Source organism: Coffea eugenioides, chromosome 8 (assembly GCF_003713205.1).
Source record: "Coffea eugenioides isolate CCC68of chromosome 8, Ceug_1.0, whole genome shotgun sequence".
NCBI classification, from domain to species: Eukaryota; Viridiplantae; Streptophyta; class Magnoliopsida; order Gentianales; family Rubiaceae; genus Coffea; species Coffea eugenioides.
This window is the reverse complement of record NC_040042.1, coordinates 42,725,167-42,738,949: the sequence shown is the minus strand read 5'-3', so window position 1 is coordinate 42,738,949 and position 13,783 is coordinate 42,725,167. Positions and strand designations below refer to the sequence as shown.

General features: G+C 35.1%; 2 protein-coding genes across 2 annotated transcripts; one reads left to right on the top strand and one right to left on the bottom strand.

Moving 5' to 3' along the window:
• Positions 1 to 2,792: 2,792 nt before the first annotated feature.
• LOC113781653 lies at positions 2,793 to 6,788 on the bottom strand. Its single transcript, XM_027327618.1, has 6 exons — positions 6,711 to 6,788; positions 6,206 to 6,462; positions 5,000 to 5,036; positions 4,564 to 4,820; positions 3,012 to 3,819; positions 2,793 to 2,974 (listed from the first exon to the last, which is right to left on the bottom strand). Exons 1-5 carry the CDS (start codon positions 6,742 to 6,744, stop codon positions 3,097 to 3,099), a joined length of 1,308 nt encoding a protein of 435 aa, XP_027183419.1. The 5' UTR covers positions 6,745 to 6,788; the 3' UTR covers positions 2,793 to 2,974; positions 3,012 to 3,096.
• A 2,606-nt stretch (positions 6,789 to 9,394) lies between these two features.
• On the top strand, positions 9,395 to 12,324 carry LOC113780834 (increased DNA methylation 1-like). The gene is made up of 8 exons (XM_027326615.1): positions 9,395 to 10,339; positions 10,432 to 10,540; positions 10,676 to 10,767; positions 10,890 to 11,131; positions 11,380 to 11,466; positions 11,543 to 11,720; positions 11,806 to 12,016; positions 12,164 to 12,324. The coding sequence occupies exons 1-8, from the start codon at positions 9,395 to 9,397 to the stop codon at positions 12,322 to 12,324; spliced, it is 2,025 nt and encodes a 674-aa protein (XP_027182416.1).
• Positions 12,325 to 13,783: the final 1,459 nt, after the last annotated feature.

Here is a 13,783-nt window from a genome sequence, read left to right as displayed (position 1 = left end):
TTCTTTATTTAATTTCCGTATCTGTCTAATGTTTTTGACTTGAACAGATGATTCATGTCATGCCAAGTCACTAATTTGATCGTGACAACAGGCAACGAAGTTTCACAATCAATCGAGGATGAGGCTTTTTTTTTCCCGATGAACAACTTGGGATGTCAGCTTAAAAACTCAACAAATCAAAGCACTTGTTGATTGAATTATGCTTGCCTCAGTAACACCTGTATGTTAAACTAGTCAAGAATATGTTGAAAGTACAGGTTCCTGTGATAATTATTGGTATGCTTCTTAAGCTGTTGTTCAACTAGAACAAAAAAACAAACATTCAATAATGAAAATTAGACAATAATTAAAAAAAGTTAGACACCAATACTATAATAATATACAAGTGAAAAGGGTCAAAGCACCGAGTATCTAATTTTCTTTAAAGTGATTTAAGCAGAAGATTCAATTTTAGCGAATTCTCTAACTTTATGATCCTAAGTTATAATAGTCAAACCCCAAATATACAACAACCAAGCCGTACTTGCCATCAACCTCTCTAGTTTGCACAAGTAAGAGAGTATTGCTCGTACTAACATCAATAATTGCAACTCTCAAACATAAATTGTAGTTAGTTTTTTTTTTTTATCTCAATTACCCGTATTTACAAAACTAGTCAAAACATAATTTACACTTATAATTATTCACTAAATAAATGTTGAAAATTATTAGCTATTCAAATCGTGTTCGAATTATAATTGTAAGTTACAAAACATTTTGTAATTGAAAACTCTTAATTTCATATAATACAGCCTTAGTCGAAGATAATCATTCAAACACCAATAAATTTCAAAAACCTTTACTAATTTGATCTCCATGTAACCTATGTAACGTACACAATTAATGGAAAATTTTTCTATTTGATCAAAATACTCCAAAAATCCCTCACTTATTTTAATAAAATGAAATAGTATAATATAATTTTTATACCATGCACAATATAGGTCCAAGACATTGCAACCTAGGGTTAGTAGTGTTGTTATAATTTCAAATACCAGATTCAATAGTGAATTTTGATCTTGAACCATAGCCGTTTTTGAAATACTAAATATTACCTTACACATATAATAGTCCAGTTGCATGCATCGGTACTATATGGTCTTGTACTCTTTTTCTTCTTTCCTTCTTTTTTTTTTTGAGTATATAAGAGAATAAACAAGTCTTATTTAATGCCCCAACTCCATTTAGGATACTTATTTTGGACTAATGACAGTTAGAATCCTCTATGCCACTACTCGGTGTCAAATCCAGTGCCAATTCCACTTATCACGTGATGATAGAAGAAATTTAAATAAATAGCACATGACAAATTAAATAAACAGTGATGATAGAAGAAATTTAAATAAATAGCACATGACAAATTAAATAAACAGGATACTTGGCATAAATATAGAAGTGACACTGAATTGCCACCGGAAAAGTGGCACCCGCGTGTGGACTAATGAAGGCTTTCATGGAGCCCTCCAAAAAAAGAAGCAAAGCTGAAGATTTTGGACGCACGGAGACTCATGTGCAACTGTGCAAGCAAAGACTTATTTCTTTAGTTTCTGAAGGTCTGAGTATTTTAAAAAACTCAAAACGATTATCACACAAGATGAAATATTCCCTGTGAAATTTCATACACCATAGAGTTTGAAGGACATTTCTTTAAAATCCATTATACTCCCAATCACAAGCATTGTATAGGCTAGATGTTAGTGTACCAGGTACATGGTGATTATTCTCCAAGATATTTCTTTTTGATTCTTGCTTAATTAAGCTTCTAAACACTACGGGCGTGATTGATAAAATTGATGTCTGAAAACTAAAATCATGAAATTTTGAAGTCTGAATCCGTTAAATTAATAAATTGTTAAATACTAAATCTAATATATTTGAATGTATATCACACTAAGTAATAAGTGAATAGTTTATCACATATTTTTTTAAAGCAAATTTTACCTAGAAAATTTGTGTTTGGATTGCATTTTCCATGATTTTTCATGAAAAAATTACTGTAGCGATTTGATGTATGTGAGGAAAAAAGGTAATAGGGAAATGTGATCACGAAAAACGATGTAATTTTCCGACGGAAAACCGCAATCCAAACAAGGTATAGCACCGCTCAATTTATTCTTAACTAATTTAGATGTTCTATTTGTTATCAAATATACGTGAACATATTAAAATCTAAACTCAATAAATTTAAATGCTGAATTGGATTATCAGACAAGGTCCATGTCGAGCATTATTTCCATTCTTGTTTGTGAAAATTCTAACAGTTAATTCTCCCCATCCAACTTTATTCCAAATACCGTAGAATTCAAATAAAAATATTTCCTTTGTCAATATCCTCTCCTTATAATGAAAGGGAACCCATTAATATAACTAATTTATGCCAATTTTATTGGACAAATGCACATTTATATTTCCAGATTGCATCAACATACTTTACCAAGTTAACTCAAATTTTCCACACAAAAAAAGGCTCTCTTAAGCAAGTGCTTTTTAGAAAACCTTATTCTAACATGTGCCAGGTAAATATTTGTTAGTATACCTAAATTACACCTAACTTATCATATTAATACACATAATCACAATCATTGTATCCCTACAGTTAGACATTTTCCCAAATTAATGACACTATTCCCAAGAACTAATGCCTAAGAACCTTCTTAAGGGGCACTCGTTAGCCAAACATATAATACATGTATATGGAGCTGATAGTTTGCAGTCTCATTTGTTATGGCACTCTATCCGTAACTGTTTTTAGATCATGCCAAAGGACAGTTCTGATATTTGAAGGCTCAAGACGAGATCTTGAGTTTTTCGATCTACATGCATTTTCTAGCTTGCAAATGCGCAGTTTCGGTGTAAGCAGAAGACAATTCTTCTAATTGGTACATTATTTTCAAACGCCTGAGTAGCTATTACTTCAGCATCTTAGAACATATACCTGAGTAGCTATTACTTCAGCATCTTAGAACATATACTAGTCTACAGGTTGTTGCCTTTTGAGGATGTCTAGATAACAGATTTGCAGCAATCCATTCCTCTTTTGAGGATGTCTAGACAAGTTTAGACCCGACGAACCCATTGTTCAAGTCTGAGCTGCTTCAAAGGAGGGCCTAAGTTGGGTTTACTCTTTTGAGGACACCTCCATTTTCCAGTAACTTCCAACAGATTAGGAGCTTGGAAATTGGTTGTGTCCAAGAGAATCTTTCTTGTTGCTGTAGCCTCCTTGTTGCCTCTTGGTGGAACTGTGGCTCCATTCCTAGAAGAATAAGACTCACCAGCAAGTGGCCCTTTGCAAGAATTCTCTCCATCACCTACCTTGCTCCTCCTCATCGAAATGAACCCATTTTCTGCAAACCCTGTCCTGGCATTCTCTTTATTCTCTTGTCCACCAAGAGCCTCGTTTTCTGGTTTTTGGTTTACCAGAGTGAAGTACTCCAAGTTTTCTGTAGGTGGTCTAGTTGTAGTAACTATGGTAAAATGTTCAGGCTTATCGCTCTCTTCTATTGGAACCCTGCTCTGAATTGCCTTATGAGGCGAGTTCCCCATCTTGCTACCTGACCTACTTTTGATATTCAACATCATATGACTATGCTCCGCATTGAACTTAGCATTTAAAGCATCAATAGGGCTTTTTCCATTTTGGATTGATAGTTCAAAACCTTCCGCTAAACCTTTACCGTGGTCAATCATCTGTTTCAAGGGCAGAATTTGACATGAACGCCTTTGAGGAGTCAAGTCATTTAGTATAGCTGAGTTTTTCTCTCCATCAGCCTTTAGTATATCCTGTAAATGAGAAGCAAAGGATAGTTCACTGATACTTGTTACTGCTTTCGCCACATACAAGCTTCTTAAGCATGTGAAAATCTGAGGTGTCTTTAAATTATGTGACTCCTAACACAATACCAGATTATGTAACAAAAGCAACAACAAATTCCCTTCAATAAAAGAAAAAAAGAAAAAAAGAGTCAGAGTACCTTAGAGAGATTGTTTTGAACCATTCTTTTCCTACAAGCAAGAATGTTATGGTGCAATAAGTGCTAAAAGCAAATCTTGGTGCTGCTAATGACTGTGATGTCATTTATACCAGCCACAGATAAAATGGTAATCAAAGAGACAAATGTCAAATTCATCCTCTAGAAGTGTCTAGGTTTGAAGCCAAATAATCACTGACAAAATATCTCCTTTCTCTTAGACTTGTCAAAGCCAGATTGGGAGAAATTCAAACTCAAAACCCAGACTGCAGCAGGGGTAGCAATTGCAGTATTCAGAGTTGAACGATGCAAATCAGTTAATACAACTCAGAAATTTAGGTGTTTCATGATCTGTTGTTAAAAGGTTATAGGTTGAACTCAAGTAGTTAAATGGAACTTGTATAAGCTATCAGCCTTTGGTCATGTACGTGTAAAAAAGAAAAACTTGAGTTTATATGCTTGAAAACTTGCTTGTCAATTTCAAGCACCATTTCCCAAAGACATAAATCTGGTCGATCCAGAACAGCTTTTAGCAGAAAATAAGAATCAAGAATACCTTAGGGAAGGAGTGGTGCTCATACTCCTTTTTTCTGCCAGAGTTGGTACATTTGACAAGCCCAAAAGAAGTTTTCTGACCTTCCAAATCATTCTTTTGAACTGCCTTAGTTGCCCTAATCAATTTGTCTTCTTTCCCTGTGATACATTCTTCATCAAACACATTTCCATGAGGCTGTGAACTGAACTCGTAGCTGGTATTAATTGTTGGAGATTCGTATTCATAACTAGAGAACCAATTCCTAACATCTGGAGGCACTGATATCAACACAAAGAAATACGAAGTCAAGGATTGGCCAGATATTGTTAATAGTTTTATGGGTTCAGACTATGCATACACAAACCAAGAATCCAAATATTCAAGTTTTCCATGATGTAAGAAGACAACATTGAGCATTTCTTTATAAAGATAAAGTAACTGGACTGGTCATGCATACCCGAAGAAAGTGAGAGGGAATCTGAATCTTTCAAAACCTACAAGACAAAAATTGAAATTCAACTAGCACATAAATATTCATCTCTCTGCTAAAAATAACAGCCCAAAAATTTCACTGCATCTTAATTTAGATATGAATGAAAAGACAGCAGTTTGAATTGGACAAAGAAAGAGGGAATCAAACCTTTTAATTTGAGATCTCAGCTCATAGACTTGGGCAGTTTTACGTTTTTAATGCTTGCCAAACATTAGTCACAGAGTTCATTCCACGAACTTGTCAGATGAAACAGAATTGTAGATTATGGAATGAAAGGCCTTCTTTACAAGGACACCATTTTTACATTCCTAATTGACAGCAAGCAAGGTAATAAAATCAAGTCCTTACAACAAACTACCTACATCTGACACCCAAAAAGTTTGAATGACAAAGATACCAGTGCACGGAGAAGAAAACTGAAATAGTCAGTTCAATCTCAGTGGAGTTTCTATGTCTCCCTGAACCATCATCTTGACCGGTCAATTAACAGATATCATTAGCATAACTGATTTGCAATTGAGGCAAACTGTTGTTACAGTGTCTGAGACTGGTAATCTGGATGAGCCTATGTAACTGATGCTTGTCAGGAACATCAATTTAGCGATTGGCTTATTAATGCCGATTACCTCTAAAGGAAGGATTTTGGTTGACCCTCTTGATTTTTGGTGTGGATGATTAATGGAGATTTTCAGATCACCGGGCCATTCAGAGACTTTCCCACTGTTCCATGGTGCATTAAGTCATGACCAGCTACAGTATTTTGCTCAAGCTTAAGGAACTATGTTACCATCTCTTAACACCATCAGTTAGTTGCATTCCATATATGACAAAGATCACCATTTTTCTGCTCATTTTCTTACATTATTTCATTCTTTCATAATTCCACTGTACAAAATTAAATTTGCAGTGGCCCATTCAGCAAATTAAATGCTTTGAGCCACCCACACGATGAATCCTAGTGAATATCAATTCAAATGTACCTCCTTGGTCACTAATAATTAGAGCCAATAACCGTACTACATTGACATAATTCCTATCTGTAAGATGATTATAATGATGTAATCGTGAACGATAATAGTACCAATTATCTCTTTATACTTTATAAAACGTCCTATCAATTAATCAACATTCTTTGCAATTGAAGTAGAGAGAAGAGGAGGATATAATGACCTCAATGTTCCGGTTGTCAATTCTATCAATGCAATTAGACTGGAGAAAGCCATCTGAAGTATCCTTCCCATCAGAAAGCAAAACATCATGCCTTCTTTTGAGTACACCGTTTTCATCAAAATTCCCTTCCTTTTCCTCTTCGTTCTCCCCAGTTTCAGCTAATATGGGACGACCAGAATCGTTAAAATCATCGATGCTATTCAATTCTGGAGACTCGTATACATAACTTGGGAACCACTTGGCTATATATGGAGGCTCTATATGAACAAAAATCAAAATCCCAGTAAAATTTTTGAAACTAAAAACACTAAACTATAGGAAAACATTAAAAAAGAAAAGAAAATAAAAGATTGCCAAGGCAGTTTCCCAATAAAAGAACCTGCCTTTATGATTTCCTTAACATCACACAGGCAAAAAGAGAAACGTCTTATGGACAATGCAAGAAGCTCAAAGATTTGCAAAATAAGAATGAGAAATTGAAGATTATTTCAGAGATCAAACAAACCTGAAGGAAGCGATAAGGAATCTGAAGAACCCATTATCCAAAACGATGAAATGCAGCACTAGAGGGGGCAAAGATCGTAACTTTATGTGTATTTTAGTCTGCTCCAGCTTCTTGATTTCTCATGTTCGAGCCGATAGATGGCGCGAATAGGGAAAAGTTTTCAAATTTCCCGGGGCATAAGGTGGGCCCGTGGCCAAAATCAGATTTCTTTGGGCTAATTACATTTGACCACCTCTGGTGTTTCTCATAATTAGGGAGACGCCCATATGAGGTTTTTGAATTTACCGAAACCACCCTTATCAGCATTTTTATACTATTTTGTGTACTACTTTTACCTTTTATCTAATACCTACCTATTTCCACAGGAGTGTGATATTCTCTCCCAATTAGGAAATTGTACATATGAATGTGTTATTGATCTATTTTGTAGGTGCGGTTCAAAACTTATGTGATAAGAGTTATAACTGTAGATTTTGGAGTATTGAATATGTGTCCATAATTTGAAATTGAAATATTTTTTTAGCTCAGATTGTTGTGTAAGTGAGGTCTTGTGTAACATGACATGAAAGTATGAATGCAGAATTCAAAGTCCATGTTTCTCATTGAAGATATTAAAAACAAAAGCAAAACAAGGGCACACTATTTTTGTAACACTAATTGGTCAAGATAACATACTTTTTAGGTAAATTGTAGCGACTCTCTACTAGGGTTAATATATTCACAATTAGAAGACTAGTTTTGGTTTATAGTTACTTAATTTTCATCAATATTTATTAAACTTATTTTCATTGTAGACTTTAGTAACATGACCAAAGAAAGAGTCGCGATGTTTCTTTTTTTTTTTTTTTTTTAATTTTTCAGTAGGGAATGAGTGGGATTTAAGAAGCGGATTGATGGTAAGGGACATAGTCACGATGTTTCTTTCTTTCATTTTTAGTTAATTAATTATTTATTTATTTTTGAATTAAGAGTCCTATGTTTATGCAAATGAATACCAAGGTTCAATGTTTATACCTATGTTTTGGATTAAAGGGTCCTATGTTTATACCAATGATCCAAGATCTTTTAATTGTAATCCCTTCCATCTTACCACCTAATCCAATTCTCTCCCCACCAAGATTCAAATTTTTTTTTTAGGTTCAATGTAATATATCCTTACATAGAATTAAGCAATTTTTCTCAACCTTTCTTACCCTTACAATCGACTAATTGTATCCATAAGAAATGGTTTCCATGCATTCCAAGATTCGCAGCATTTGTAGTCTACGGTTAGACCCCATCTTTTAATTATAACTTTTCATTTGCTGCTGGTCCGGACTGATTCCTTCTAATTATCTGCATCAGGGACTTTTCAAGAAGTTAGTCTAGGTACCTTGAAATCGTTCATGTCACTTGGCAAATTAAAGCGTCTGAAGGTTCCTAGAAAATCTAGAAATTTTCTTAATCTTGCTATAAGATAAAGCTGCTTATTGTAAAAGATCTCCCTAAATAAACCAAAAAGTGGGCTTCTCGCGTATTCAATGTGCATGATTTGCAAAATTCGTGTACATTTAAGATAAAACATCACGTGTAGCCATATCAAAGTTTTAAAGATGAAAGAGTTTCAACAGTTTTACACTACCAAGTCGACAGTGTTATCTGCTTAGTACTTGGATACTATAGAGCTGTTTTTCTTGGAATATTCCCTTTTATTATGCATACTTGACAGAAATGGCCCAGGACACTGATGTAGCATATTTTCAACTTTAGCAATATATTGAGTTTTACCTCATTTGATGGTAAAATAGGATTCATACACGTGAAATTTTGTTTGTGGTAATTAATACTTCAATAATGCGCTCATATGGAGTGAAAAACAAGTAAATCTTTTACTCTATGTTCTATTCAAGATGATGCAAATCACCTATAATCATCAACTTGAAAGTTGTAAGCTGTGATCTTGTTCTTTTGCATTAGGATGATCAGCATAGTCCAATAATCCTAAAATAGTTTAACTAAAAGGGCATTCTTGACAACTCGTTCAGGATTTTTCCCCTTTCATATAGAAAAAGTTCATGTAAAATCCACCTTCCAATCAGTGCTTCATGCAATGAGGCAACTGTACTATATTAAAAGTGATGAGGAGATGCCCTATTCCATTTTAGACAAGATAATCAGCATAATACACTTTTCTCTTGAATAATTTGTTATTCACCTTATCTTACAATAACATATCTTAAGGGCCGTGTTTAAGTGGAAGTTCATTGCACAAATTACTCAGCAGTAATAGTACAGGCAACACTGTAAAATTCTAGATATGGACCTCAACAGAAGCATCTTTGAAGTTTGAACCTACTGCAACTTCTAAACGATCAAACTCTATCTGTAGTAAAATGCCCTTTCAATGTAGTATGAAAAGCTAGTTGTCTTTATTCCTCTTTTGTCTTCAGTTACTACTCTGAAATTTCCGTTGACAACACAAGGTTTTAATGAGGCGAGTGAATAGAATCCATACCGCTATAGCAAGAAAATCAAAATGATTTTCCTTGACATAAGTATTCAAATGATACCTTATATGCAAATCTGTACTTACATGGCTTTTGGTTCAATCTTTATGTCATTTGTTTCTCATAACTTTCCAGTATACCTTAAACCCAAAATTCTAGCACAAATTTGGTGTTTCTTTGGAGTTCTTTATGGTTTGAATGGCTGGAAAATCGCATAGAAGGAAGAAGCAAAGCAGCAATTCATCAAGTTCATGTAGCTCAGACAATGCTGAGGATCCTGATTACACTGTAAGGTGGGCTCAAAGGCTGTCCAGAAAAGAAAAGTTCACTTCCTTAAGTGGATGGCAGAGACACAGCAGTTGTGACATTAACGGTCTTCAATTCACAGCTGGAACTTCAACAATGAGAGGAAAACCAACACGTTCATCGAAGAAGAAAGACATCAAGCAAGGGGAGGTGAAACCGATCAAAACATCCAAAATGGCACAAGCAAGGAAGGAGCCTGGTTGTTTGAAGATTGAAAGAATCAACTTTGGAATCAAGAGAAGCTCCACTTCTAGATGGAATAGGAAAATTAAAGATGAATTTGACCAAGAAAACAAATTCTCCACAGACAGAAGTGGTAGAAGTTCAGAAAATGAGAATGACCATGAGAATCAAGGGTATTCTGCTAGCAGAATAAGAAATCAAGAGGATGAGAATGAGAAGTGGAAGATGAAAGCAACCATATTTTCGTGGCTTATAGATTCCAAAACAATTGAAGAAAATGCAGAAGTTTTCTATATGGATGACCACAGCAAGAAGATCATTAAGGAGGGAATAATCAGGAGAGAGGGCATATTATGCAACTGTTGCGATAAGATCTTTACTGTAGCAAACTTTAGTATTCATTGTGGGAGGCAATCTGCTAAACCCTATGAAAGGATTTTCACTTCCAAGAATCAAAACTCTCTTTTATCTTGCATGATTAGAGCTTGGAATATGCCAGAAGAATGTGAAAGTCGTAAATTCAATCGCATTCAGACTAGAGGTAATGCAAGTGACTCGTACGATGATGCTTGCATGATCTGTGCAGATGGAGGAAACTTAATGTGTTGTGAGGTGTGTAATTCAACATACCATCAAGATTGCATTCAGTTGAAGGTAAGACTGATGTTACCACAATTTCAGTTGATACTCTAATTAGTGACCTTAAGAAAATTAGGTAAATGTTACTTGTTCTATTCTCGGTTCAGGAGGTTCCTCGAGGATCTTGGTATTGTCCATACTGTGTTTGCAGATTCTGCAGAAATCCTGCTCACGACAATGACTATTTAATTGAATGTCCTCAATGTGAACAGAAATGTGCGTAACACGTTAATCTTCCTAAATTTTCATGCACCTATCTCATTCATTGCTATTATTTATTCTTTTCTTTCTCTAGTGAGAACTTGTTATTAAGATGTTAAGGCATAAACATAAGCTTTGTCTGTTCTACAGATCACTGGAACTGCCATCTGCGGAGAGAAATGAAGATAATAGATCTCAACAGTATGCCATGTGCACCTTTTTGCGAGGGGCGCTGCAAAGAGGTAATCTTAATGAAGCATGATTAACAATCTTCTCTTGACTCTAGCTTGAAGAACTGGATTTTCTTCATGATTAGTTCTGACATATCAGTTCATTAAGCACTAAATACAAATTTTCTGGAAAGGTTTATGATAAGTTGGAGAGAAACCTAGTTGGATTGAAAAATGAGCTTGATGAAGGTTTCTCCTGGAGTTTGCTTCATCACATGGACAATGACACAGGTAGTTACACAGATGACACATACAAAAGAATCGTTTGCCACTCCAAGCTTGCTGTTGCACTGAGATTGATGGATGACTGCTTTGAGCCAATTGTAGACCGCCATACTAGAATCAATGTGATCCGTAGTGTTGTTTATAATTGCGGGTAGGTTTATTGTGCAATCACTATCATATGTCTCTAGTTCCCTCCCTACACAAAAAATTCCTCAAGTTTTTCTAGAAGAATAATAAATGGACGAATCCTTTCCTCTGATGCCGATGATGAAATTCATCTTACTTTTGATCTTTCTTTACCCATCAACAGATGTAAATTTTATCATTTTCTGTGTCTTATTTTGTTTTCACGACTACCAAAAGTGAACGTTTTGTTTCTTTGTAATAACTTTTTTACAGAGCAAACTTCAAGAGAATCCAATTTAGGGGGTTTTATACTGCCGTCTTGGAAAAGGATGATGAAATTATCTCTGTGGCATCCTTGAGGTTTCTCCTCTTACATCTTCACGTGCGCATCGATTTCAGTTTAAGTATCTCATTTATTCTTCTAATTGACCCGCAGGATTCATGGGACAAAGCTTGCTGAGATGCCCTTCATTGCAACCAGCGATCAGTATAGGTGCAAAGGAATGTGCAAAAAGCTTATGGTCGCAATTGAATCAGTTAAGTCCATATTTGAATCTTTACGAATATTATTTATAGTTCACTGGTGGTTTTCATGGAGATTTTTTTGCTCTGCTGTATTTGATTTCCTTTCTATTTCTCTTCTAATTACCATAATCCATATAGTTCTTCAAAAAAGTTCTCAACTGATTTCACTTCCAGGCTCTTTGTTACCTCAATGTTGAAAGTCTGGTCATTCCATCCACATCTGAGAGGATCAGCAACTGGATTGAAAAGTACGGTTTCCGTCTTCTTGATTCTACATTGAACAGAGAAATCATATGTCGCAACACTTTGATGTTCCATGATTCAGTCAGATTGCAGAAGTCATTAGTACCTTCTTGTTTGGCAAAATCAGACAGAAGCATTGGTGGTATGGTGTTTTAACACTTCTTTTTTGGTTTTTTTTTAATTCTCGCCCCAAGCGTAGCTTTTGCCACCATCGAAAATCATCTGTTCTTGTGCTCCTAAGTCTATGTCTGTCTAATTCTCAAAGCAAATTTGTTTGTTTTGTTTGCAGCAACTTCTTCAGTGAGAAAGGCCAGGATCAACCAACAACAAAATTGGCTAAGTTTTTCACATAAAGCAGCTATGGCATCGCTATTTGATTTGGATTTTCAACCTCCTGAATGGAACAAAAACCCTTGGATGAACAGCACAGAAAGAATGCCCTATAGATAGAAATCCATGCATTCAGCGAAATGATTTTGATCATGTATGCTGGTGGTGTAGGAGTTGCTGTATTGGGACTGCATTTTCTATTTCAGCTTTAGGCAACCTATAGTGAATATACAGTGGATGAGAAAGGATAGGATCAGAAGAATCAAAAGATTGCAACACAATTTCTTAACTAAGAATGTTGTGGCCAACTTTTTTAAGCTTTATTAGCAGATTGTTGAAGTTTGTAAATTTTGTTCTTATTTGTATGAAGTGATTTCTGAAACTTTATGATCGTTCTTTCTTTTCAAATTCTAATTTGCATATCAGTATCATTATACACATATATATATATTTTTTTGTTTCACTTTCAGAATATGACTGAAGCAGCCATGGCTCTTATATTTTAATCCCCATTTTCCAGGTAATGCATTCAAGATTCATACCAGTGCTAACAGGTTATTTCCATCTTCAAGAAAATCTTCAAGACTCAAAATTCCAATGTCAGAAAAATACAGCGCCACCTTTCAAGAATTCCATTCTCGTTTGGGTCTGCTGTTGGACGATTCTCAGTTTGGGCTTTACTCCGTCTTGGTTCCTTGGATCATAGCAATTGGCCCTTTTCTTTAACATTTTTTCTTGATGAAATGCCATATTAAAAACAGCTTATAAACTCTAACTCCAACTTCTAATGACTAAATATTATGGCAAGTAATCATTGTTCCGTCAATGTTAGCATTTGAATTAAGTAAATTTAAGGCTTTAGGCAAATTTATATGCAACTTATCACATCATGCAGAGGAAAACACAAAACGTCGAGAATTCTCTCTCGGCATAGTCTGCAATACTATTCTTAAAAGTAATTCTAGAGTGTTTACAATACAAATTTAGCAAATGTGCCATCCATATTTATGAACACTCATACATAGTTGGATTAAAACTTCTCATATTTTCCCCCTGACACATTTTTTATTTTATCCCATGATGACGGTCTTAAGAAGAAATCACCACAGAAATGATCTATGAACAATCACAATTAACAATTTAGGCAAATGTTCAGTTATCGTAAGGTCCAATCCTTCTTGGTCTATTCAAGAGTCATGCCGTGACTAAGTAAACAACACGGGAAAAAAAAATGATCAATTTTCTGAAATGGTACGTAGCTCATGGATTAGGCATTCATGAATCATGATGAGTAATTTTACAACTAGGTCACTCCAAAGAAAATGGTGTTACCACGAGAAGGGCCAGTCCTTATCCTCTTCGTTTGTCCCACGGAAATGAAAGTCCGTGCGATTTGAAGCCACTCTTGCCTTGCAAACTCCGAACAGCCACTGAAGTCAGAAAGACTTTTGTGACGAGGTTGAGAATCACACTAGGTGACTTTAAGACATGGGACATTATCGGTTCCTTCTATTCCAATTGGGACAATTTTAGAAATCTTCCTTGAGGTTTCTGACAATTACGATCACCTTGCTTAAGA

What these genes read in the sequence shown, in the direction of transcription:
- LOC113781653 (XM_027327618.1), bottom strand. Translation starts at nt 6,744, where the DNA reads ATGGGTTCTTCAGATTCCTTATCGCTTCCTTCAG. An exon ending in TTGACAACCGGAACATTGAG is followed by an intron (nt 5,037 to 6,205) that starts GTCATTATATCC and finishes TTTGTCTTGTAG; the next exon opens with GTTTTGAAAGATTCAGATTC. An exon ending in TTCCCTCTCACTTTCTTCGG is followed by an intron (nt 4,821 to 4,999) that starts GTATGCATGACC and finishes TGTTGATATCAG; the next exon opens with TGCCTCCAGATGTTAGGAAT.
- LOC113780834 (XM_027326615.1), top strand. Translation starts at nt 9,395, where the DNA reads ATGGCTGGAAAATCGCATAGAAGGAAGAAGCAAAGCAGCAATTCATCA. An exon ending in TCCTCAATGTGAACAGAAAT is followed by an intron (nt 10,541 to 10,675) that starts GTGCGTAACACG and finishes TCTGTTCTACAG; the next exon opens with ATCACTGGAACTGCCATCTG. An exon ending in GGAGATTTTTTTGCTCTGCT is followed by an intron (nt 11,721 to 11,805) that starts GTATTTGATTTC and finishes TTTCACTTCCAG; the next exon opens with GCTCTTTGTTACCTCAATGT.